The sequence below is a fragment of the Haliotis rubra genome, unplaced genomic scaffold (assembly GCF_003918875.1).
Source record: "Haliotis rubra isolate DU_JTF1 unplaced genomic scaffold, ASM391887v1 Scf598, whole genome shotgun sequence".
NCBI lineage: Eukaryota > Metazoa > Mollusca > Gastropoda > Lepetellida > Haliotidae > Haliotis > Haliotis rubra.
This window is the reverse complement of record NW_025767299.1, coordinates 660,938-684,711: the sequence shown is the minus strand read 5'-3', so window position 1 is coordinate 684,711 and position 23,774 is coordinate 660,938. Positions and strand designations below refer to the sequence as shown.

Here is a 23,774-nt window from a genome sequence, read left to right as displayed (position 1 = left end):
CTCGAGACATAGCCACTGAAGGCGTCTCAGGCATTCACCAATTTGGGCTCTCGTTGTAGCACAGCAACTAACGGTTCCTCAAAGGCTGAGTTGGAAAATCTCACCCTTTATCACATTGACTTGTTGATAACTTTTACTAAGGAAAAGTATTAGTTTGAAAGTCCATGCGCACAGTCTAGCACAGGCTAGCATGAGTGATTAAAGATCCTGTACGGGTAAAGATCTTACCTGTACGTGAAGGGGTTGCAACTCATTTATGAAAGATCTTAACATAATCTTTGGGTTCTTATAAGATATCTAGTAATAGATTCAACTTGTCTGAGACTGAAGTAGGACAAGAAAGTGGTCCCCTAAGTTATAGCGGAAGTTGGAAGAATAGGATCACAGAAATGCCGTTTCGCGGAGTTCCCATGGGGGATACAGGATGTATCTAAGGACAGCTGATGAATCCATGTGAAGTGGCTTGACCCTCCACCAATCCGTCGGATTCTATAAGCAAAAGATCATGAGTCAGGATAAGAGAAAAAATATGTAATTTTGCAAGTAAAATTGATATGTTTATACTTATCCTGACTCATGAATCAAAACCCTCCCAACCTCTCGGCGGGAAAGACTTAGGATTTCACAGCAGATCAGAGTGCATGGGCAGAAAAACAGGACAGAGTGACAAGTAAGGCTGATCACATGACTGTTTCTTGCGGGAAGGGGCAAAGGGAGGTAACTTCGTGGGTGTATGTATTTTTACATCCGCTTCGGGGAACTTCAAAGGGATTCAAGTGTTCCACTACCATTCGAAAAGAAAAGGGAGATAAGCAAATGATCATAAGTCAGGATAAGTATAAAAATATCAATTTTACTTGAAAAATTACAATATTTTTCCTTATCCTGACTAATGCTCTTTTGCTTGTCTTCTTCTTCTTGCGAACATAGTGGAACACTTGTATCTCCTTAGTTGAAGCTCCCTTCAAAATAAAATCACTAATTGGTACTCACCACGAGTTGCTCCCCTTTGTTTCCCCTGGCGGGAAAGGTGTCGCCACCCTCTGGCCATGTGCTCCACTCTCTCCTTCTTCGCCCAGTGAGCAGGATGTGAGAGAGCCTCGTGTCTCCTTACACACCATATCCTTTGATAATTTCTTAGTTTTTACCTCTCTTAGGTTACTATAGAGGTATAGCTAGTATCCTTTACTAATTTGTATTGATTATTTATCATTATTTCTACTGTTTATTCCGTGTATTAGAAGTGATTGTTCAGCTAACTTTGCGTTGATGAAAATCTGTACTATTTGTAGATTACGTTTTCCGCCTCTGATCGCATGTAATATGCCCTAGTTGTGCTTTCGCCGTGTGCGTTTGATTCGCGTTGCAGTTACTGCATTAATCTATCTCATTCTGCATTTAATAAATATCATCTTTGCATCTTAAGGCGTGCTGCAGATAGAGTCACATAAACAAGGGCAAAACATGGCAGATAGTCAGATATTCCATCCAGTCAGCTGCTAGCGATCGACCCTCTCCGTCTGGTGTGCTGCTAGAGACCCCTGCGGTAGAGGAGCGTGGGGCATGATCCGTTACCTCGAAGCGACCGGCCTCCCCAGACATCCGTCATCGCAGACCAAGTCTAAGAGGGCCTCAGCGTCTTCTCAGCGCCAGACTTAGGACCCCAGGGCAGCGCCAGACTTCCAAAGGAAATCTCACGAAGACAAAGCGAGAACTTTCTCAGCGAGATCGTTCCAGCAGCAGAATTGGTCTCGATGATCAGCCGATAATCATCCCGACTTACGGCACAAAAGCGACCCGGTGTCAGCGACTGTGACTTCTGCAGAGATCACCATGCAGCCTGATGCCTCTACACTGGCGTCGAGCGTTATTGATGTGGACCCCATCGCAGAGAAGGCGCTGCGGCGACTTCGTCTGAGATCATCCCAGAAGACATGATCGCGGCAAATTATGAACATCATGGAGGACCACTATAAACTGCAGAAGCAGGGTCGAGCCTTCAGCGAAGGCTCCAAGCGTGAACAACACCCCAGAGGCACCCCCGTCAGCGTAGCAGCCAAGGCGATGTCACCTTCGCGAAGGAAGTCCGGACCACCTTGACGAAGGACCTAGATGTACAGCCTTCGAAGGCCTTAGCGATAAGAGGCGGGACAGATCATCACCATCTTCGATTTCATCCCTAGATATGGACTCGGACCATCAGGCGTCACAGAGGCCTTCCAGCGAAGGTCATATCATCGATCCCGGACGGACGCCTTAAATGAAAGCGAAGGCATTCGGCGAAGGACATATGATTCCAGATCTTCATCATCTAGAAAGGACATCGAGGGACTATGGAAGAGCTTAAGCGAAGCTATCAGCGTTAAGCCTCACAAGTCTCGAGAAAATCATCCCATAGGCGATCTCCACGCCGTTCATCACCAGATTCGATCACCGTCAGATCTCCACATAGAAGCGGCGCACAAGTCAACTAGATTGCCACAAGCCTCATCGGACATACAGACAGCTACGCGGTCGAAGAGCATCTACAATTCGTTAATGATGATGGTATTGAGGATGATGGAGGAATCATTTTCTCCAATGCAGAGAATCACGGTATTGGATGGTCAATAACCTAGATCTCATCATCCATCTAAAAGTGGCAATACAGAGCGCAGGCGTATTTGATGAAGGGAAGGCGATCCAGATCGCGATCACTCTACCCCGATTGACCCGATCGGCGGCAGTGCCACAGAATCTAGATGCAGCTTTCCAGAAAGCTACGAAAGTTCAGACACCACATCTACCCAACTTTCATGCCAAGAAGTTCTCCGCGATAACATGGACTGTTTCTACAAAGCCCAGGACATCGATGAGAACTATAAGATCATCAGCGATGTCAAGAACAAGATTTACAAGATGGATGATCGTAAGTTGGCTCATATAGAAACCATGGCGAGGCGTATGTTCTTTGGGTTAAATAGATCTAGGACGATCAATGAGACTCTTATCACTAGATTCGGGATTCCACGGACGGAAGATGATAGAATGATTTATTCTGCCTTACTTTATGCAAAGAAAGATCAGCAGTTTTAGCGGATCATCTTACATCTGTTTCAGCAGCACTGACCTTAGCTTCGTCGTCAAGGCCTCCTGCGCTTCCTGCAATTGGGGAGAACTTTACAGCCCCACTTTATACAGCCCGTGGTCGACAACATCCATCTTTGGCGGAGAAATCGACAAAGTAAGCCAAGGAAGTCTCTAAGGATTCCAGGGAAGTCCTTATGATTAAATCGATGGACACACTAGCCAGCGTCATTCGTCAGACTTCACAAAGATACTCAGGCAGATCTAAGTTCACGGGCCTACAAAGAGCAAGAGACAGGAAGATAGCCAGCTCTAGAGGTAAAGATTCTTTTAAATTGGCCATATGGCAACTATAGAGGAGGATCAGGAAGAGGCAGGACACCCAGAGGTTCCGCAACTATAGGCAGCTGAAACACAGGTTCGAGCGACTGTAGTCTTCCACCCCAGCCGTTCCAGTACAGCCAGCACAAGTGGGTGGGCGCCTCCAACTACACTGGAAAACTTGGGAATATTGCAAGACCCTTACGTCTCCAACATTCTTCAACACGGATTTCAGTATCCACTACAGGCCAAGCCTCGCTGACAATCAAACCCCTCAAGTTCGATTTACAGAAAGCAACAACTACCAAAGATAAGAGAGGCTGTTTCATCACTCCTATCCAAACAGGCCATAGAAGTAATAGATCAAGCAAACGTCGAACCAGGTTTCTACTCCCCAGTTTTCCTAGTTCCCAAGAAAAACTCCCGGAGAAATACAGACTCATCTACAACATGAGCTTTTCAGCAAGAATTATCTACGCAAACCACCCGAAGTTTAGCATGATACATTTACCTCAGTTGCGCCAGATGATTAGGTCCTATGGACTACATGGGCAGCATAGATCTACAGGATGCCTACCTGCACATCCCCATTCATCCCGATTCAGGAAATACCCTACGGTTTACTCTAGAAGGGCTACATTACCAGTGGAAAGTACTTCCCATTGAATATCATCAGCCCCTGGCTATTCACGAGGATACGAAACCGATTATCATCTTTCTACATCGTCAAGGAGCTACGCCAGTGCGTTTTACCTCGACAACGGGATACAGGTAGATCAAGATCCACAGCATCTCAAACTACAGTTAAATTACATCATAAAGCTACTAACACAACTAGGATGGTTAGTAAACTTACGCATAAGTCGGACCTAGTACCATCGCAAGACCTGCAGTTCCTAGGTATTCGATTCATCACAAATCATAACCGTATCGTTGTACCAGAAGACCGTTGGCTCAAGATACAACAGACCATTCCACCAGCTCTACTCTCTCCGTTACCACTGGACAATGGCAGAGCCTACTAGGTCTACTCACATCAGCCCAAGACATGACTGTCACAGGCAGATTACAGTCACGACCCCTACAGGTCCTCATCAAGCGCACATCTCAACTATGTACAACCATTCAGTCTACCGAAACATCTCAGACCTCATCTACTATGGTGGACCAAAGAAATCGAATGTCTGCGAAGGGATTTGTTTAGCAGAGCAGGAATTCAAAACCCATCTATATGTAGACACGTCACTCCAAGGTTGGGGAGCTCATCTCACCAACCACACGATATCAGGATTATGGAATCAGCAAGAATGCAAACTACATATAAACAGTCTAGAAATGAAAGCTGTAATCAACGCCATTCTACATTGGAGCACATTTCTACAAAATGCGCACCTAATGATCCATACAGACAATTAGACAGTGGCGTTCTACATAAACAAGCAAGAGCTCAACGAGATCGCTGAACCTTTTTGAACCTAAGCTTTCAACTGTTACGATTTAATACAAGATCTAAATCTACATGTCAGAGCAGTTCACATTCCGGAGCCAGAAATATACTAGCAGGCGGCTCTTTCTCGGCCTCATCTACCATCACCGACAGAGTGGATGATCAACAGGGAAATATTTGCACAGATAATCAAGCAATTAGAGCTTGCTAGCTAATAGACCTTTTAAGCCACGCGATTCAACAATCAGCTACCGACATTGCGTGTCACCAGTCCCAGACCCTCAAGCTTGGGCGGGCGGACTCTAAGTCTATCATGGAAGGCCTCAATGCATACAGCGTTTCCGCCGCCAGCAATAATACCTCTAGTATTACAGAAAATCAGACAAACACAGAGCCTACAACTCACTTTGGTCGCCCTACTGGCCGGCCAGAGCGTGGTTTCCCATACTAATTCAGAAATCGGTCAACCAGCACTGGAGCTACCCAAGCGCGCCAAACCTGTTAATTCATCCTCACACCAAACAAGTGCGGAAACCCAGAAATGTTCCAACTACACGTATGGACTGTATACAAATGTGTTTAAACAAGAGAGGATATTCTGCCAGAGCGCAAAAGCAATCACGCTTTGCTTTACGTTACTCAACTCGTGGCAATGCGGCGACAAGTGGCACAGTTTGAAAATTATGCAGCAAAGAAAAGGTTTTACAGCGAGAGAGGCTTCACAGCCTCAAGTGGCAGACTATTTGTGTTACCCATGCCAAAACAAACATTTAAAAGGTTCAACGATATCAACATATCTTTGCGGCGCTTAGTTCTGTAATCACCATGAGAGCGGGTGTCAAGTTGACAAGATCTCCAGAGTTACTGGCCTTACTGAGCATTCCGATTGGAGGACCAAAAGCGGAAGTTCCACGCCCCAGCTTGGGATCTGAATATAGTGTTACAACACCTCACGAGTGAGGTTTATGAACCTTGGAATCGACAACTTTGAATTTCTCTCACAGAAAACACTTTTTCTGCTATCTCTAGCCACGGCAGCAAGAATGTCTGAAATTCGCTCTAGATTCTGAGAGGATACAGTTTGATGACAATCATAACACAGCACCTCGGACTAAGATGGGATTTCATCGCTAAAAATCAACTGCCAGGTCAACCAGACAGGTTATTCCACATCCCGGCTATCCTCTATTCTCGGATCACAAGATACACAAGACTTATCACTGTGTCCAGTAAGAGCTCAAAGTTTATTTACTGACGATCCATAACAAGGAGAAGATTTCTCAAGCGTTTATTCATCCCCTTATCGCCTACAAATCAAACAGAAGTGTCACGGACCACAATATCTATTTGGATAAGGACTGTCATCTCTCCGTGCCTACAAGGCAGCAGGCTTAGACCCACCAACAGCATCAAATCCACATGAGATCAGGGCATTGGCCTCCACCCTCGCCCTTCCACGGCAACTGTTCCTTGAACACGATTATGGAAGGATGCTATTGGAAATCTAACATGGTATTTGCTAATCACTACCTGAGAGACATCACTACAGAAGATGTCTCTGGCATTCACCATTTCGGACCACTGGTCCTCGCTCAGCAACTGACAGTTCCTCGTAGGCGTTAAATATTACCCTCACAAGATTAATATGTATTATATACATACTTATCTAGCTTATAACTCTACGGAGTTTTAGGGCTATGTATATATGTTCAGCTTAAGTTATTCAGCCTTAAGCTTATACTATGATATCTTCAGTTTCAGTGCCTCTATCAGAGTCACTTATATATATATATATATTATATGTATTGTTCAATATATTTATAATGTAATTCCCCTTTAATGGCATTATGTAACCAATGGTTTTTTAATACAACAAACATCCTAAGTCTAAGCCTTCATGAAGTTCCCGTAGGGGATATTACAGTATATCTATACAAAATCACTAATTATAAATCCAAATTATTCTGTTACTCCCACCTCCGTGTCCGTAGGATGCTACAAACAAAAGAGCATGAGTCAGGATGAGGAAAAATATGTAATTTTTTAGAGTAAAATTGATATTTTATACTTATCCTGACTCATGAGGTTGCTCCCTCCCATCCTCCCACATAACACTTTGGATTTCCCTGTAAGTTCAAGTGTTGGGCTCATAAAATCAGGAGAGAGTGGAGCACATGGCCAGAGAGGGTGGCGACACCTTCCCGCCAGGGAAACAAAGGGAGCAACTTCGTGGTGAGTACCAATTAGTGATTTTATTTTGAAGGGAGCTTCAAATAAGGAGATACAAGTGTTCCACTATGTTCGCAAGAAGAAGAAGACAAGCAAAAGAGCATGAGTCAGGATAAGTATAAAATATCAATTTTACTCTAAAAATTACATTTTCCTTATCCTGACTCATGCTAATGCTGTCTTCTTCTTCTTCTTATAACATATAGGAACACACGTATCTCTCAATTGGAAGTTCCCTTCAATAAAAAATCACTAATTAGTACTCACCACGAGTTACCTCCCTTCCACAAGCGCGGGAACGAGGGCGCCACCTCAACCCATGTGCCTCACTCTCTCCTTCTTCGCCCAGTGAGCTGGACGTGAGAGCACCTGTGTCTCCCAACACACTATATCCTTTAATTAAATTTAGTTTAGTACCTCTTATATTCATTTATAGAGGTGTAACTAGTATCCTTATTCAACTTGCATTGATTATTAGTCGTGTTTCTGCTGTTTTATTCACGGTTCGCCGTGTTTGTTCAGCAGTTTACGTTAATGAGAATCTGCACAGGTTGTAAATTACGTTATTCCGGTACCGATCCACATTTAAAATGCCCTAGTTGCATTACTCCATGTTCTATTGTTTCTCGTTGTAAATTATGTATTAATTTGCCAAATTCTGCCTTTGATAAATATTTATGTTCCGTTTTGAGACGGAAGGCAGATAAATCTCGCAAACAATCTTCAGTCATGGCTAATAGATCGGAAGCTAATATACCCTGTCAACTGTTGACGGACGACCCGCTACCGGCTGGTGGCCCGCCTGAGTTTCCCTCGGAGGATAAGCGTGGGACGCCGTCCGCTATGTCCCAGAAGCGACCTGCATCTCAAGACGTTCCTTCTTCACAGTCTAAGACTAGAAGAGCTTCCACATCATCTCAACGTGCGCTTGAACTCCCCAGGTCCACAGCTTCGTCAAAAGGGAAATCCCCGAAAGCTTCAAATAATTTTGCCTCTGATATTCTACCTGTCTCAGAATTATGTTTATATGATGATGACATTCCGATTATCATTCCAGATGTACGTCATAAGAAGCGTCCAGTATCTGCTACCGTCACTACAGCGCCAGATCAACACGCAACCAGAGATGCCTACGCGCGCCGGAGATTATGACTGAGGGTCCCGTCACTTTCACAGAGAGGACACCCTCAGCGCCAGCGCCAGAACCCGCCCCAGACGACCTGGTCAACCAAATCATGAGACTGATGGAGGACCGTTGCGGTTTACAGAGGCCCCAGAGCCCAACCCATAATAAGTCATACAGGGCCCCAGAGCCCGCCTTGGCTTCGCGTAGGGCCCCAGAGCCCACAAACGCGCCTCCGCGAAGGGCAACCCAGCCCGTAGCGATCACTTTGCAAAGGAAGTCCCAGGCCGCCTCCGCGAAGGAGCTAGAGCCTCACCAGTTGCGAGGGACATCGCGGAGAAGGAGCGCTTCGCCGAGCCCACACCCTGTAGAACACAGAGGTCATTCGCGAAGCAAGCGCTCATATGTTGATTCGGACTCTGACTCGATACATTCGCGAAGGTCGCGAAGGCTAAGTGGCTCCAAGCCTACCTCGCCCAGAAGATCTAGAAGAGCTTAGCGAAGTCCCCAGCATTCGCCGAGGAAGTCTCCAAGGTCTCCTTACACTAGCCACTCGTCAGTCCATTCACCACAGTCCTCTCATCGATCTTCCTACAGATCTAGGACTCCAACATGTGACCCTACGTCAGAAGAGGAAGAAGGTATCATTTTCTCAGATGCAGAAATTAGATACTGGATGGTGAATGAGTTACAACTTGCTTCCCCATCGAAGAACGAGAATTCAACTCAGACTTACTTGATGAAGGATGATGATGCAGACAATATCACCTTACCTCCTATTGACCCGATTGCAGCGGTACCAGCTAATCTGGATACAGCCTGTTCCAAATCTTCGAAAGTCCAATCTACACATTTCCCGGTCTTCAACGCCAAGAAATTTGCAGGACACAATATGGACCCCTTTTTCAAGGCCCAAGATATTGATGACAACTTTAAATTAATCAGTGATGCCAAGTCCAGAAGTTACAGAATAGGCGATGCATAAATTGGCCCAATTGGATACCATCTCTAGGAGAATGTTCTTTGGATTGAATAGATCTAGAACTATTAATGAAACTCTCATCACAAAGTTCAAGAATTCTACAGAGGAGGAAGATAGAATGATCTACTCGGCTCTACTCATGCAGAAAAGAGACCACCAATTTCTTACAGAGCACCTGTCAGCGCTTTCTGAAACTGCTACCATGGCTCGTCGGCAAGGCTTACTAGCCTCCTGCTCTTGGGATAAGCAATTCACAGAATCTCTCTACGCAGCTCCATGGTCATCGCCCTTACTTTTTGGTGGCAACATAGACAAGGTCTCCAAAGAAGTATCTAAGGACTCGAGAGAGGTGCTTATGATCAGATCCATGGATACCCTAGCGAACGTCATTAAACAGTCAACACAGAGATACTCTGGCAAGTCTAAGTTTTCGGGGCTACAGAAAGCACGGGACAAGAAATTAGCTGCAGCTAAAGATCCCAGGGATTCTTTTAAATTAAGCCCATACAGCAAATTCAGAGGAGGATCAGCTAGAGGCAGATCATCCCAGAGGTTCCGAGATTTAGGCGATGAAATTCAGGTTTGGGAACGACTGGAGTCTTCCACCCCAAGCCGTTCCAGTACAACCTTCCCAAGTGGGTGGGCGCCTTCAGCTGCACTGGGAAAACTGGGGGGAATACTACAAGATCCATATGTATCCAACATCCTACAGCACGGATATCTAATACAACTCAAGGCCAAGCCTCTGTTAACAGTCACCCCTCAGGGTTCAACGTTCAACCGGCACAACTACCTATGTTAAGAGAAACAGTAGCTACTCTGCTAAACAAACAGGCCTTAGAAGTTCTAGATCAACGAAACATCGTACCATGTTTCTACTCCCCAGTTTTCCTAGTGCCCAAGAAAAATTCCAAGGAGAAGTTTCGTCTCATATACAACATGAGCATCTTCAACAGAGAATATCTATGCAAACCACCAACGTTTCGCATGATACACTTACCGCAACTTCGGCACTTAATTCGTCCCAAAGATTACATGGCCAGCAGAGATTTGCAAGACGCATATCTACACATTCCGATTCATCCCAACTCAAGGAAATATCTAAGATTTATCCTAGACGGGAAACATTACCAATGGAAGGTTCTTCCCTTCGGAATCACATCAGCCCCTTGGGTATTCACAAGAGTGACCAAGCCTATTGTCTCATACCTACATCGTCAAGGTCTTCGCAGTGCATTTTACCTAGACGACGGTATACAAGAGGATCCAGATCCACAGCATCTCAGACTACAGCTGAACTTTATAATCAAGCTACTAACTCAACTAGGATGGTTAGTAAATCTACTCAAGTCGGACCTAGAACCAACACAAGATCTGCAATTTCTAGGTATACAATTTCTAACAGCTCAGAATCGTATAGTAGTCCCGGAGGACAGATGGATCAAGATCCAACAACTTATTCCTCAAGCCCTACTCTCTCCGCTACCACTACGACAGTGGCAGAGCCTATTGGGACTACTCACATCAGCTCAAGACTTGACAGTCAGAGGCAGGCTTCAATTACGTCCGTTACAAGTCCTCATCAATGCTCATCTCGGGGACCCTCTACCATTCAGTCTACCAGATTACGTCAAACCACATCTACTCTGGTGGACCAAGAGATTGAATGTTTGCGCGTTGCGTCTCCTTTAGTAGAGCGGATCGAAAACACATCTCGTAAGTGGCGTCACTACAAGGTTGGGGAGCCCACCTTGCGCGGCAAGACAGCGTCAGGCCTATGGAGCAATCAAGAGAGCAAATGTCACATAAATCTGCTAGAGATGCAAGCAGTCATAAACGCCATAGTCACTGGAGCAACCTACTACAGAACACTCAGTTGATGGTTCACACAGACAATTCAACAGTGGCGTTTTATGTAAACAAACAAGGCTCAACAAGGTCACAGAACCTACTGGCTCGATGTTTCAGATTATTCGATCTAATCGACAATCTAAACTTACCGTCAGAGCTTGCCACATTCCAGGAGCAAAGAATGTATTAGCAGGCGCTCTCTTTCGGCCACACCAACCCGTCGCCCGACAGAATGGATGCTCCACACAGAGATATTCAATCAAATAATCATGGAAATAGGATCTCCACTGATAGACCTATTAAGCCACTTTCGATTCAACAAGCAACTGACAACATTAGGTATCGCCAGTTCCAGACCCACTAGCATGGGCAGCGGGACGCACTAAGCATATCGTAGGAGGGACTCAGCAGCGTGCGGCTTTCCCGCCTCCAGCGTTAATCCCACAAGTCTTACAGAAATCAGTCAAGCGCCAGAGCCTCCATCTCATTTTAATTAAGCCCTACTGGCCAGCGAGAACCTGGTTTCAGATCTCATTCAAATCGGAAAACCAATTCTTCAGCTCCCACAGCGCGCCAATCTATTGATACATCCGCACACCAAACAAGTGCCGCGAAACACCAGAAGCATTCCAACTTCGCATTATGGATTGTATCAAGGCATGTCTGAATAAAGAGAGGTTATTCTGCCAGGCGGCTAAAGCAGTCAGCTTGCACTCGTAACTCAACTTCAACTTAACTTATACGATGACAAATGGCACAGTTTTGTCAATTACGCTGCTAAGAGAGGATTTACAGCCAGATATGCTACACATATCAAGTGGCAGATTTCTTATGTTATCTACGTCAAACTAAGAATCTAAAAGGCTCAACCTTGTCCACTTATCTTGCAGCTATAAGTTCTGTCATAACTATGAGAACGGGTGTCAAGTTAACAAAAACACCGGAGTTACTCGCTTTGTTACGAGCGTTCCGATTGGAGGATCAGAAACGGAAGTTTCACGCTCCAGCCTGGGATCTAAATATAGGCTTATGAACCATTGCAATCTACATCGTTTGAATCACTGACCCAGAAAACCTTGTTCCTGTTAGCACTAGCTACGGCTGCCAGGATGTCAGAGATTCATGCACTGGATTACGAGAGAACACGCTTTGATGATATTCATAACATCGTTCATCTGGGACTTCACTGGGATTTTATAGCTAAAAACCAACTGCCAGGTCAACCAGACAGATTATTCCACGTCCCAGCTCTCTCATCCATACTTGGACCTCATGATACGATGGATCTATCACTATGCCCAGTAAGAGCACTGAAAATATATCTCCAACGATCCAAACAGAGCAGAGGGAAATTCAAGAGATTATTTATCCCTATATCTACAGCTACGCAGACTGAAGTCTCACGTACTACTATCTCTATCTGGATCAAAACTGTCATACTACGTGCCTACAAGGCTGCAGGACTCGACCCTCCAAGAGCTTCTAATCCTCACGAAATTAGAGCGCTAACCTCAACTCTTGCTCTACATGGAAATTGCTCGTTGAATACCATAATGGAGGGATGTTTCTGGAGATCCGATATGGTGTTTGCCAACCACTATCTGAGAGATATCACCACCGAGGGCGTCTCAGGTATCCACCATTTCGGTCCCATGGTCCCACCAGCTCAACAGTTGACAGTTCCACGGAGAAGATAAGTGTATCTTACAGATTTTATACTTATCTGATAACAGTACTAATAGCTACATGCTATCTATATATTTTGCTTAAGTTTAATCTATTATCTTAAGCTCAGTACTATGGTTATTATATCATACTATATATAAGCTTACAACTCCTAGGAGTTTTGCTATTATATATATATTTAGCTTAAGTTTCATCAATTCTTAAAGCTCAGTTATATGGTCATATTCATAAATGTATTAGCTAACAAACTCTAAGGAGTTGGTTACTATTATATAGCTTAAGTTAAAATTATATCTTAAGCACAGTACTATACTCTTATAGCTTAAGTGTATGCATATCTTAAGCTTAGTACTTTGGTTAATTCATAAAAGTATTCACTATAAACTCACAGAAGTTTATACTATCACATTAATAGCTTCAGCTTACATTAATGTTGTATTTACTTTTATCATAATAATTATATTGTAATAACCTTTATATGGCAGCTGATAAGTTAGCAGCAGGAATTCATCAGTTCAGTGCCTTTATGAAGTTCCCATAGGGTTATTACAATCATCACAGTTCAAATCACTAATTATTAAAATCCAAAGTATATATATTCCCACCTCCTTTTCCGTCGGATTCTACAAGCAATAAGCATGAGTCAGGATAAGGAAAAATATGTAATTTTCTGAGTAAAATTGATATTTTATACTTATCTGACTCATGAAAGCTCCCTCCGTCCTCCCCACTTAACACTTTGGATTTCTTGGAAAAATAAAAGTGTCGGACTCGAAAACAAAGGAGAGTGAGGCACATGGGTTGAGGTGGCGCCCTCGTTCCCGCGCTTGTGGAAGGGAGGTAACTCGTGGTGAGTACTAATTAGTGATTTTTTATTGAAGGGAACTTCAATTGGGAGATACACGTGTTCCACTATGTTCGCAAAGAAGAAGAAGACAAGCAATAAGCATGAGTCAGGATAAGTATAAAATATCAATTTTACTCTAAAAATTACATTTTTTTTCTCTAATTATAAAACTTCAAGTCCTCTAATTTGTGTTCAGTGGTCTTGTGTTTCTGTTTCAGCTTCAAAGCCTCTGGCTGAACTCCAGTGTTCCACTATCAACATGGAATTTGAGTCTCGTCCTCGTACTAGAGCCATGAAGTTCAAGTTAGCTGTGGGCAGTCTACATCTTCAAGACAAGACCACTCACAACTCAGTGTTCCGTTACATCATCTCGCTGCAGTCACAGGTACTCACTGTCTTGACATCTGCCAAAGCATATGGAACAGCTGAATAGTTGCATACTGTTACAGTTTGCAACCAGACATCTTTGTCCTGTTAATCCTACTTTCTCACTGTGATAGCTTGTCTACAGCAGTGTATTTGCACTACCACCTTCCGTAGGTTAAACAAGTGAGTTTAGTTTTACGCCGCACTCAGCAATATTCCAGCTATATGGCGGCGGTAAATAATCAAGTCTGGACCAGGCAACCCAGTGATCAACAGCATGAAAGTTAAAGGAAGGCAGCCTAGTGGTGAAAAGCAAGGTCACACCAAAGACCTCTATTGATTTCTTGTTCTATTGATAACATTCAGAAGCTTGATTTGTCTGTGGTGTTTTAGGAGTCCATTGGCCACTCCCCGAGCCCCCTTCCTCGTCTGAGTACAGCTGAGAGACTCTCACCGAGGCCATTGCTGCAGGACACGCAGGAGTGGAAGTTTTTTGAGCTGTCGTACGAGAAGAACCCTTCTTCAAGCTTCTTCAGATACAAGTAAGATTATGGTCTGGTTATTCAAATACCCATGCATACATGTCTGTCCTTGTTAATACATTCAATCAGGGATTTTCTCATGAGATGCTTGAAGTATGTTTGTGGACTTGTGAAAGTGAAGTGTGTATCAAGTAGCATAGCAGTGGGAGAGTGGTCCCTGTTCTGGCCCCGATTTCTCGAAACAAACTTAAGTCTGTTTTCAGACTTAAGTCTGAGTTTTTACTCAAATTTGAGAAAACTCAGCAAAATGCATTTCTCAAACAAAACTGAGTTCGATTTTGGACTCAAACTGAGTTGACAATTTGAGTTTGGTAGGGAGGTGACTTAAGTTTTTTGGTGATCACAAAATGGCGCTGATAAATAGACGTAGACGCCGTAGAGTGAAACGTAAATCCACTTTGAGTAGATCATTAGTTGACAGACATAACCCTCTTGAGGTTATGTCACAAGAGGAGCTCTTTCTGCGGTTCCGTTTCCGTGCTGAGAGTATTTTATTTATTGTTTCACTTGTTTGCGGGAAACTTCGAGCGGTGTTCAAACCGAAGCAACCCACTACCTGTCTTAAGCGCAAGTTCTAGTCACTCTGCGTTTCTTGGCCACTGGGTCTTTTATTCATTAATCGCCCGATACGTGTCGACCATCTCCACCTCATCTGTGTTTCGGTCAGTCAGGGATGTATGCTCTTGTCTCACTGAACATCTCCGGCATTTCATACGTATGCCAAGCCGGACAAGATGCCGACATGACCAAGAAACAGTTCTTTCAAATTGCAGGTGAGTGTATTTGATTGCTCTTACCTTCCTTTCGTAGCAAAGCTCATTCTAGGTCAAATAAAGGGGGCTACTCTCAATCTTGTCATTTCTAGTTCCGATGAACCCGATATGTAATCATGCATAAATGAAGAGACTCGTATTAAAAATTCCGTAAGACCCACTGACATAACGATATTGCCAATGTCGGAAAAATTAAACTTTAGAGACATATCCCATACGATATGATAAAAATATATTTTTATAAACTTGAAAAGAACCAGAAATATTCCTTGATGTACTTTTTAAAAAACACCCAAAACTTAATGATACAATAATGTCTATATAATAATTGTGTAATATATGAATTTATCAAAAAAATGTGAATTATGGAAAATGTACTTTTCAGGATTCCCCAATGTTCTGGGATGTGTGGATGGAACATTCATCCGTTTAATGGCACCATCTGAGAATGAAGCAGACTATTTGAACAGGAAAGGCTTTCATTCACTCAATGTTCAGGTAATATGTTTATGTTTACTAATCACCACTTTTCTCATGTACAATGCATGAAATTACTTTCAGCATTAAAAAAAAACATATTTCATTACCTATGCTGTTACCACCAAAATGTAGATTATCACTATATCACCATATCAATTATTCTTAAGTCAAATTTGAATTTTGCCCTATTCCTCACCACATTGGTAGGATGTGTGAAGCTCAATTCTGTTGTCCCCTGCCATGATATTGCTCGAATATTGCTAAAAAGCGCTGGCATAAAACTAAACTCCGTCACTTTTATGCTCAATTGTAAATCCAAAACTGTCAAGACCAATGACCTACTGATTTCAAATAATAATTTGTTATATTAAGCTGACATAGTATTTCAATCACTTTTCAGATGATATGTGATGCGAGATACAAATTCATCAACTGTGTTGCAAAGTGGCCAGGGAGTGTCCATGATAGTCGCATCTTCAGAGACAGCAGAATCAGCATTGCGTTTGAAAATGGTATAACTTCATAGAGCAACTGTAATAACATAACTTCCACTGTATAAACAAACAAAATACCAAATGACACTGTTTGAAGAACACAGTTTATTTAATAATTCTTGAAGAGTTTTTTTCAAACAAAATATTAATTGTGGTTCTGTTCTTCTTAATTAATAGTAGGTACATTTTATATATGAACATAGCTTTTTACTGAAGATGAGGTACAATATTAGGTACATCATATGAAGTAGTAAGGTGTATGACTTGGGATGCCATGACACATTGATACATCAATGCATCGATACTTTTTCTAAGGCAATACAATTATCGATACATTGACAATTGTATTGATATTTATGTTTAAAAATATTGGTTTAAATATTATAAATATTTACATTTATCAATTGTATCATGTTTCTTGATGTTATGAGGGTTATAAAAGATTATATTTCATGCACATAGATGGGAAATTAGAACTTTTTGTCTCTAAGAATCAAACATGTTGATCTTTTCAAGGACAATTTTTCAACATTAATGTTCAAAATGTTACTAAATTTAAGCAATAATGCCACGAAAATGGGTATTGTATTGTGTATTGAATCATGACATGGGTATCAGGTTACATATCGATTCATGAAACTTATGTATCATGACATCCCTATGTAAGACATCGTTTCCATTTACTTACTATATTTAACAAAAAGAAGACCTGTCAGACACTTGGTATGTTTTATATGATAAAATGGTAGAAGCTTAGTTATGTTTCCTAATAGTGTTGGGCATTGGTTAGAATCTCTTAACTGATGATTGGTTCATTACAACCAATCAATCATCGAAAATATTTGGTTAGCATCATTATTCAAATTTTCCTGGATATGTTTGTTAATGCACACAAAATAGAGTAGAAAACGTGTAGTTCTTATACATTTTTTAACTAATTGCACAAAATGCATTTGCAAATGTCACATCTTGAAAGTATGACTTGTATGTTAGGAACATAATAAATTCGGTCATGACTTGAAACGAGCTGGAAGTGCTTATGAAATGTAACAGACACAACCAACCTTGTAAAAAATAATGTTAATGCAAACAAATGTTCCAAAATTGTTAATGTTTGATTATGAGAAAACATCGATTGCTTGGTCATTTAGTCATTGCGACCAATATTTGATTATTTCAATTAATCGGACCACCACTATTTTTACTTAATTTTATTCTTCCAGCTCTAAATACTAAGCTTTACTCTCAGTCTTACCTACAGTAATAATAACACTGCATGCTCACAACACTCTTTGCTCCAGCCCTCGGCCATTTCAATTTTTACACTGATAGGCTAAAGCTGGCCACAGTTTAACTACAATGTTAAAGATTGTAAACTCACTTGCTCTCTCTTACTTCAGAAGGAAATATTAATAGTGTAGGATATCTTTTTGTTTTCATATATTTCATGTTTGCAAATTTCCATAGGAATGTCAACAGAACCATCCACACAGATTGTGATTTGTTATATGTTATAGGTACCTACAAGGGATTACTGTTGGGAGACTCAGGATATCCATGCAAGTCCTACTTGATGACACCATTCCTAACCACATCATCCCATGCTGAAGAGAAATATAACAGAAGTCACAGTAGAACCAGAGTTTTGATTGAGCAGAGTTTTGGAATTTTGAAAAGGAGATTTTCTTGTTTACATAGTGGATTAAGGACAACACCTCAAAATGCCTGCAAAATAGTAACTGCTTGTGTCATTCTACACATAATATTGGCATTGACAGAAAAGATATAATAGATGTTGAACAGGTTGATATTGAGACCAATCAAAATGTCAGTGTCCATATAGCTGATGACTGGACAGGTAACAATGTTCGAAAACACTTGTGTCAGCAGTGTTTTAGTTAGATATTCCATTACAGCTTAAACAATATATCTCATGAGAACATTCTGTGTTTTTAACATATTTGGTCAAGTAATGAATAGAAATGTACATTATCAGAAAATAACTTAAGACAGATTATCTCCCTTGCTTAACAATTACGTGTCTGAATATGAGTCATTTTTTAGCAAGATAACTACATCAAAACATCATTCTATGCAGTAAAGAGAAAATTTCATCCATAAAGTTATATGTTTCATATTTGGCACCCCTAACAATTATTCTTCACTAATACGGTTCTGTTTTCTTAGTATTTCCATTTCTAATTTCAGCTTTTCCTGTTCTAATTTAATCAATGCTACCTTTGCCCTGAAAAATTCTGCTTCTTCTTTTAATTTAACAATTTCACATTTAAGTACCAGCGGTGATAGTTGGGATCTGCAGTATTCCGTCCTCCATAACAAGGAAATTTATTGCACTTTGAAGAACTGTAATATAAATAATTATCAACAGTTATTATTGTAAAGAATTGCTATAGAATAGCATATCAGTTATGCCAGATTATAATCATATAAATCACAATATAAATTTAGAAATGAGACAATAAGTCAAATATATATTTTTTTATGTAAATAGTCATCTGTTTGTCCAGATAATACAGTAGTTATTGGGAGATGAATAGTCCCATTTTATTATTATTGCAATGTCTGATTGGTCAGTATGTCATGGTTAAAGAGACAATTATCTTTTTAGTACATTAACATGTAATGATGGTGCGATAAAATGTGTCCCACATTTGACAGTTTATTTTAATGGATAAAGTATAAGAATGGTATATAAGTGTGGACAAACCATGCTCATTAGTATCAGTGAAGTCCATGGACACACTTGGTTCTTCCTCCGAAACACAAGGAATTACATCAAAATCTGAAATTACATTCATGAGGAAAGTGAAACAGTATTTTTGAATGCACTTATCTGAGGTGTGCTGTGCTATTCATTGTCAGCGTTATGGGCATACCTTATGTGGAGTTTGGAGCTACATATAAATGAACATTATTATTACTACTATTAATATTATGATGAAATGGCATTTACAGTAGGAAAATGTGATGAAGCTAAATTGCTTAATAAAGCATTGTTAATGTTTTATGTTTCCATATACAAACTGGCTTATGTTAATATACAAACTGGCTTATATTTTTACAGTTTTTTGTGCTGCTAAAGTATGAAAAAAACTTTGGTCAAGAAAGTGTTCTGTTCCAATAGTAACATTGCCTGGTCACATATAGTCATATTTGAGGGAAAATTGCAGTTTTTAACTGTTGAATAATGTGAAATTAGGAACAATGTTTCTTCATGTAATATGTAGATTTAGTGATGTTTTTGTGTTATTTTCATACACTCTTTATGGAATATTTTATGTGAATCAATGCAATTAAGAAATACAAATTATTGCTCTATTTTGAGTTTGTGTGTTTATGTGTTGTTAAAACTACACAAAATGCAGCAAATACCATTTTCATAGCCCAAAGTCAGTTGAAATAAGTTATACCTTCAGTGTCTATGCCTCCTGCTAGACCACTCAGAGTTGCCCTTCCCCCCATAGTCTCCAGGATGGCAGCTTCTGGCATTGTTGGGGAAGCTGGTTTGGGCCCTCCTCCTGTTTTGGGTCGACGGATGGCATCATTCTTTTCTTTTGCTGAAAATATTTTGCAAGGTATTGATAAAGATATTAAATTTTAATCATTTCGGTTTACATTACATATATAAAAAATATTTCTTACAGAATTAATTTGTGACATTAATGTCATTATAATCATCAAATAGTCTTGAAAATGTTTATTTAAATATCTAAGCAACTTCATAAAGAAAATGTATAATGATATACCTCTTTGCTTCAAGTTAAGCATACTGTTTCTTCCCTTCCTCTACCGTCCCGTTTAATTTGACTCGATTTCCTATTGTAAAAACAAACGTGAGACTGATTATACATGTATATACATGTTGGCACGGTACTGCATGGTCACACCCACTCGTCGATACAACAGTCTGGATTCGTAAAAAATATTTCATGCTTATGAATTTGGTACAACTACTTTTCACAGTAGATTTTTTACAAATCTATACGGGTGCATTCAACGAAAAGTAACTTACGCATTTAGCGCCGCCATTGCCTCTTCCCATGCCTCTTCCTTCATCGCCGCCCCCCTCTTCCCTCCACACCCCCTAAATTTGCCGAACAACCGTTCTTCCCTCCTCCGCACCTCATCAACTAACGTAAGCCGCTCCTCCTCGGTCCAGTTCGGCCTACGTTTCGGTTCCATCCCGCTGGTAGTCATTCTCAACATTATTTGCCGTTTTCCTATCGGTAGACAACTTTGTAGCAGACGACTTCTACCGTGTTTACATTAGAAACGGAAGTTGATTTCCGCGCCATGGCCGCTTCGACCACGTATAAAAAATCTCAGATCGATCTCAGATCGTTATCTCAAAGTTTTGACTGAGTTTGTTATAAACTCAGCTGAGTCAAAATCTCAAACTCAGTTTGTAATTTGAGTAAAAACTTAAGTTTGTTTCGAGAAATCGGGGCCAGGAGGACTATTGGTGGTATGATGTGACTGTCTGACTGTTCCTTCATTGGTAGAACCAGCATCAAGACCCGGCCTCTGGACATTGTCTACTCTCCAGCATTCATCAAACAAGTGAAGGGATTCTTCTCTTCCCCAGTCAGTCGAGCACAGAAAGCAAGGAGATCCAGAGGTCAGACTTTCGTACACCTGTTGTTTTGTCTCTGTGTAAGGTTTACAGCAGTTTTGATGTCTATGTTCTTTAACATCTTCAGCAAGAAACATTGCATGTGGTTATTGATGACCATGTGTGTCAAACAGTGCATAGTTGTTCATTTCTTGAGAATCACATGTTTTAGATTCATTAGATCGTTTTTTAATAGTCCACTTGTATGGCGCTCATATGCAGGCACATTGCCTGCTTAAGGCTCTATGTACATTACTAGCCCCGGTCATAGGACACTGTCGTATTTTCCGATACTTTTTCAACTCCTAATAACTGCCTGTTAGGCGCAATGAACTAAACACTCACATTGCCAGCACACCCTCACGGGTACCCATTTTGAAGCTGGGTGAACTGAGATAATGTAGATCTAAGTATCTTGGCCAAGGATACTACACAAATGTGCCCACCTCGGGACCCGAACCTAGGTGCCTCCAGCAGGGATCGAACCCGGGCCTTCAGCTTGATAGGCAGACGCCTTACCACTGCACTGTTGATGCTCATATCGCCTAACTGTTCCTGCAACTGAAATGACTGCTGAATCAGATGAAAACACCTGGTGTCAAATCATGTATCTGGTTTCTTTTTTGTTCAGCATGCCAGCTGTGAGTCAGTGGAGTAGTGATTATAGCTGTGATTGGAAGTAGGCCCCTGTGTAAAACTGGTCCACGCTTGTCTCAAGAGGAGACTAACAGGACTGTGTGGTCAGCCTCATTGACATAAGGGCTGGGACGGGTAGGAAAAAATGGAATCGAATACCCGCATGTACTTACCTGAATCGGAATCGAGTACCCGGAAATGTAAGGAATAAAGTGCTTCTGTCAACTTTCTGAATATTCAATCACGAGTTGACAGACATTTTTAAAGAAAACTTGAAATGATAGCAATAAGACACTGAAACCGAACTTAGGCTATATAATTTGCGTTTGTTTGAACAATATAGAGAGAGACACCATTACTTACATTCCTCCTTATAACACAGATTGAACTTTTCGCTCCTGCTGTTACTGTAACTTGACTACTCATTGCTTATGCGCAGATATATTATAGTCATTAATAATAACCTCTATTAATCGGACAATACCAATGATGTAAATGAGTGCTACGTCAATCACGAAAAAATACAAGTTATTATCTGCCCTTGCCATTACAGAATTCTCTCCTTTTCCGGGTACTCGATTCCTAGAAATAGGACTTGATTACAGCTGTACCCGACCCGGATTCGAATAGCCGAGTACCCGTCCCAGCCCTACTGTGTTGTCCGGTTCTGACTTGATTATTGAGAGATTGCCATCATACCTCTGGAATATAGCTGAATGTAGCATGAAACAGCATACAAATCAGAAGTATAAAGCTCCAATTATGGTCCTCTACTTTCACTATAGTTTCATGGTCTTGAATCACTGTTTATTGTCTGCCTCTAGCCTCAGCATGGAAGTTTGAGGCCCTGAAGAAGAAATCTCCAGAGCAGCTCATGGAAACACTGGATCAACTTCTGGAAGCAGAGGTCAGTTGCACTCCCTGTTGCTGTAACAAACGTGATGCTACTCATCTGCATCAAACAAACATCACAGCCAAATGTGTTGATTTAACTCAAATTAAAACTGACTAATCTATTTGCTACTTTGCATTATTCTTTAGAAGCGTCTTCTCTCATTATAGTTCAGGTTGTCACGATATGGCTGAGATATTGCCGATGTGACGTTAAATAGTTACTCACTCACTCATTATAGTTCAGGAATGATGCTAAGCTGTTTTCTTGTACTTGTATGGAATGATTTTAACTATTAGAAACAAGAAAACTCCACTGGTCTGAAACGTGAAACACTGAAACATGTGAAACACTAATTAACACTATTAACACTGATTGCTTGAGGAGAGAGCATAATATTTTCCTCCCGTGATGAAATAAGTGTAATAAATTTTTCCTTATCCTGACTCATGCTAAATGCTTGTCTTCTTTTTTCTTGCGAATGATAGTGGAACACTTGAAATCCCTTGAAGTTCCCTTCTAAAAAAGCGGACGTAAAATCATCACTCACCCACGAGTGGCCTCCCTTGCCCCTTTGGTGCCCTTTTCGTCACTAGACCAGCCATGTTTTGTCACTCTCTCTTTCTTCACCCATGAGGTTGGTTGTGAGCGCACCTGGGTCCCTATACGGCACATATCCTTTTCTATTTAGGACCTTTACATCAAAATTATTGCTGTATACAGCTTTTAGGAGTGTATTCTACTATATGGTTTGAAATTTGATCTAAACTATACATTGTTTGACATGTTTTTTCATCGTGTTTACATTTGATGAAAACTTGTGTTCATTGTGCTGACTGTCTGCGGCTGACCCGCATTTATTATGTCCTGATTGCACTACTTCTTGTTCTTCCAGCTCTCGCTGTAAACATTGTCTGAATTTAACCACTTTTGAATTCAATAACTACCTTTTTTTCCATTCATAGACGTGCAAAGGACTGGGTAAGAGGGTATTCACAAGTCATGTCTAAAACGAGTGATTGCGCTAAGAACTGTGTGTTAACTACTGCTGCCGATGTTCATAATTCCAGTGAATTGCCGAGCGTTTTACGGGGGCAGGTCGCTGTGCCAGTGATGAACTCTGGAGCTAATAAGAGATCATCATCAACGGAGCTGACCTCTTCGCAGACGAAGAAGACTAGATCGTCTTCAAGGCAGAAGAAGAAGGCTACCACCCCCTAAGACTTCATCGGAGTCTCTACACAGCTCTATGCAGAAGACGAGATCCTTCTCCGCCAAGATTGTTCCTCCGTAAGAAGCAGACATTGACATATATTCTGCGCTACTGACTCAGAAAAAGGACTACCAGTTTATGTTGGAGCATCTAGCATCCACATCAGCGGGCCTGACTCTCCTGAGGAGACAAG

At 41.3% G+C, this 23,774-nt stretch overlaps 1 protein-coding gene across 1 annotated transcript in view; it reads left to right on the top strand.

Moving 5' to 3' along the window:
- The first annotated feature begins 7,008 nt into the window (after positions 1–7,008).
- LOC124255209 (vacuolar protein sorting-associated protein 13D-like) overlaps positions 7,009–23,774 on the top strand; it is a 56,348-nt gene continuing 39,582 nt past the window's right edge. The window contains exons 1-5 of the mRNA XM_046689046.1: positions 7,009–7,066; positions 13,771–13,937; positions 14,312–14,460; positions 20,731–20,846; positions 22,301–22,383. Coding sequence (XP_046545002.1) covers positions 7,009–7,066; positions 13,771–13,937; positions 14,312–14,460; positions 20,731–20,846; positions 22,301–22,383 — 573 coding nt within the window. The remainder of the gene's footprint in view (positions 7,067–13,770; positions 13,938–14,311; positions 14,461–20,730; positions 20,847–22,300; positions 22,384–23,774) is intronic.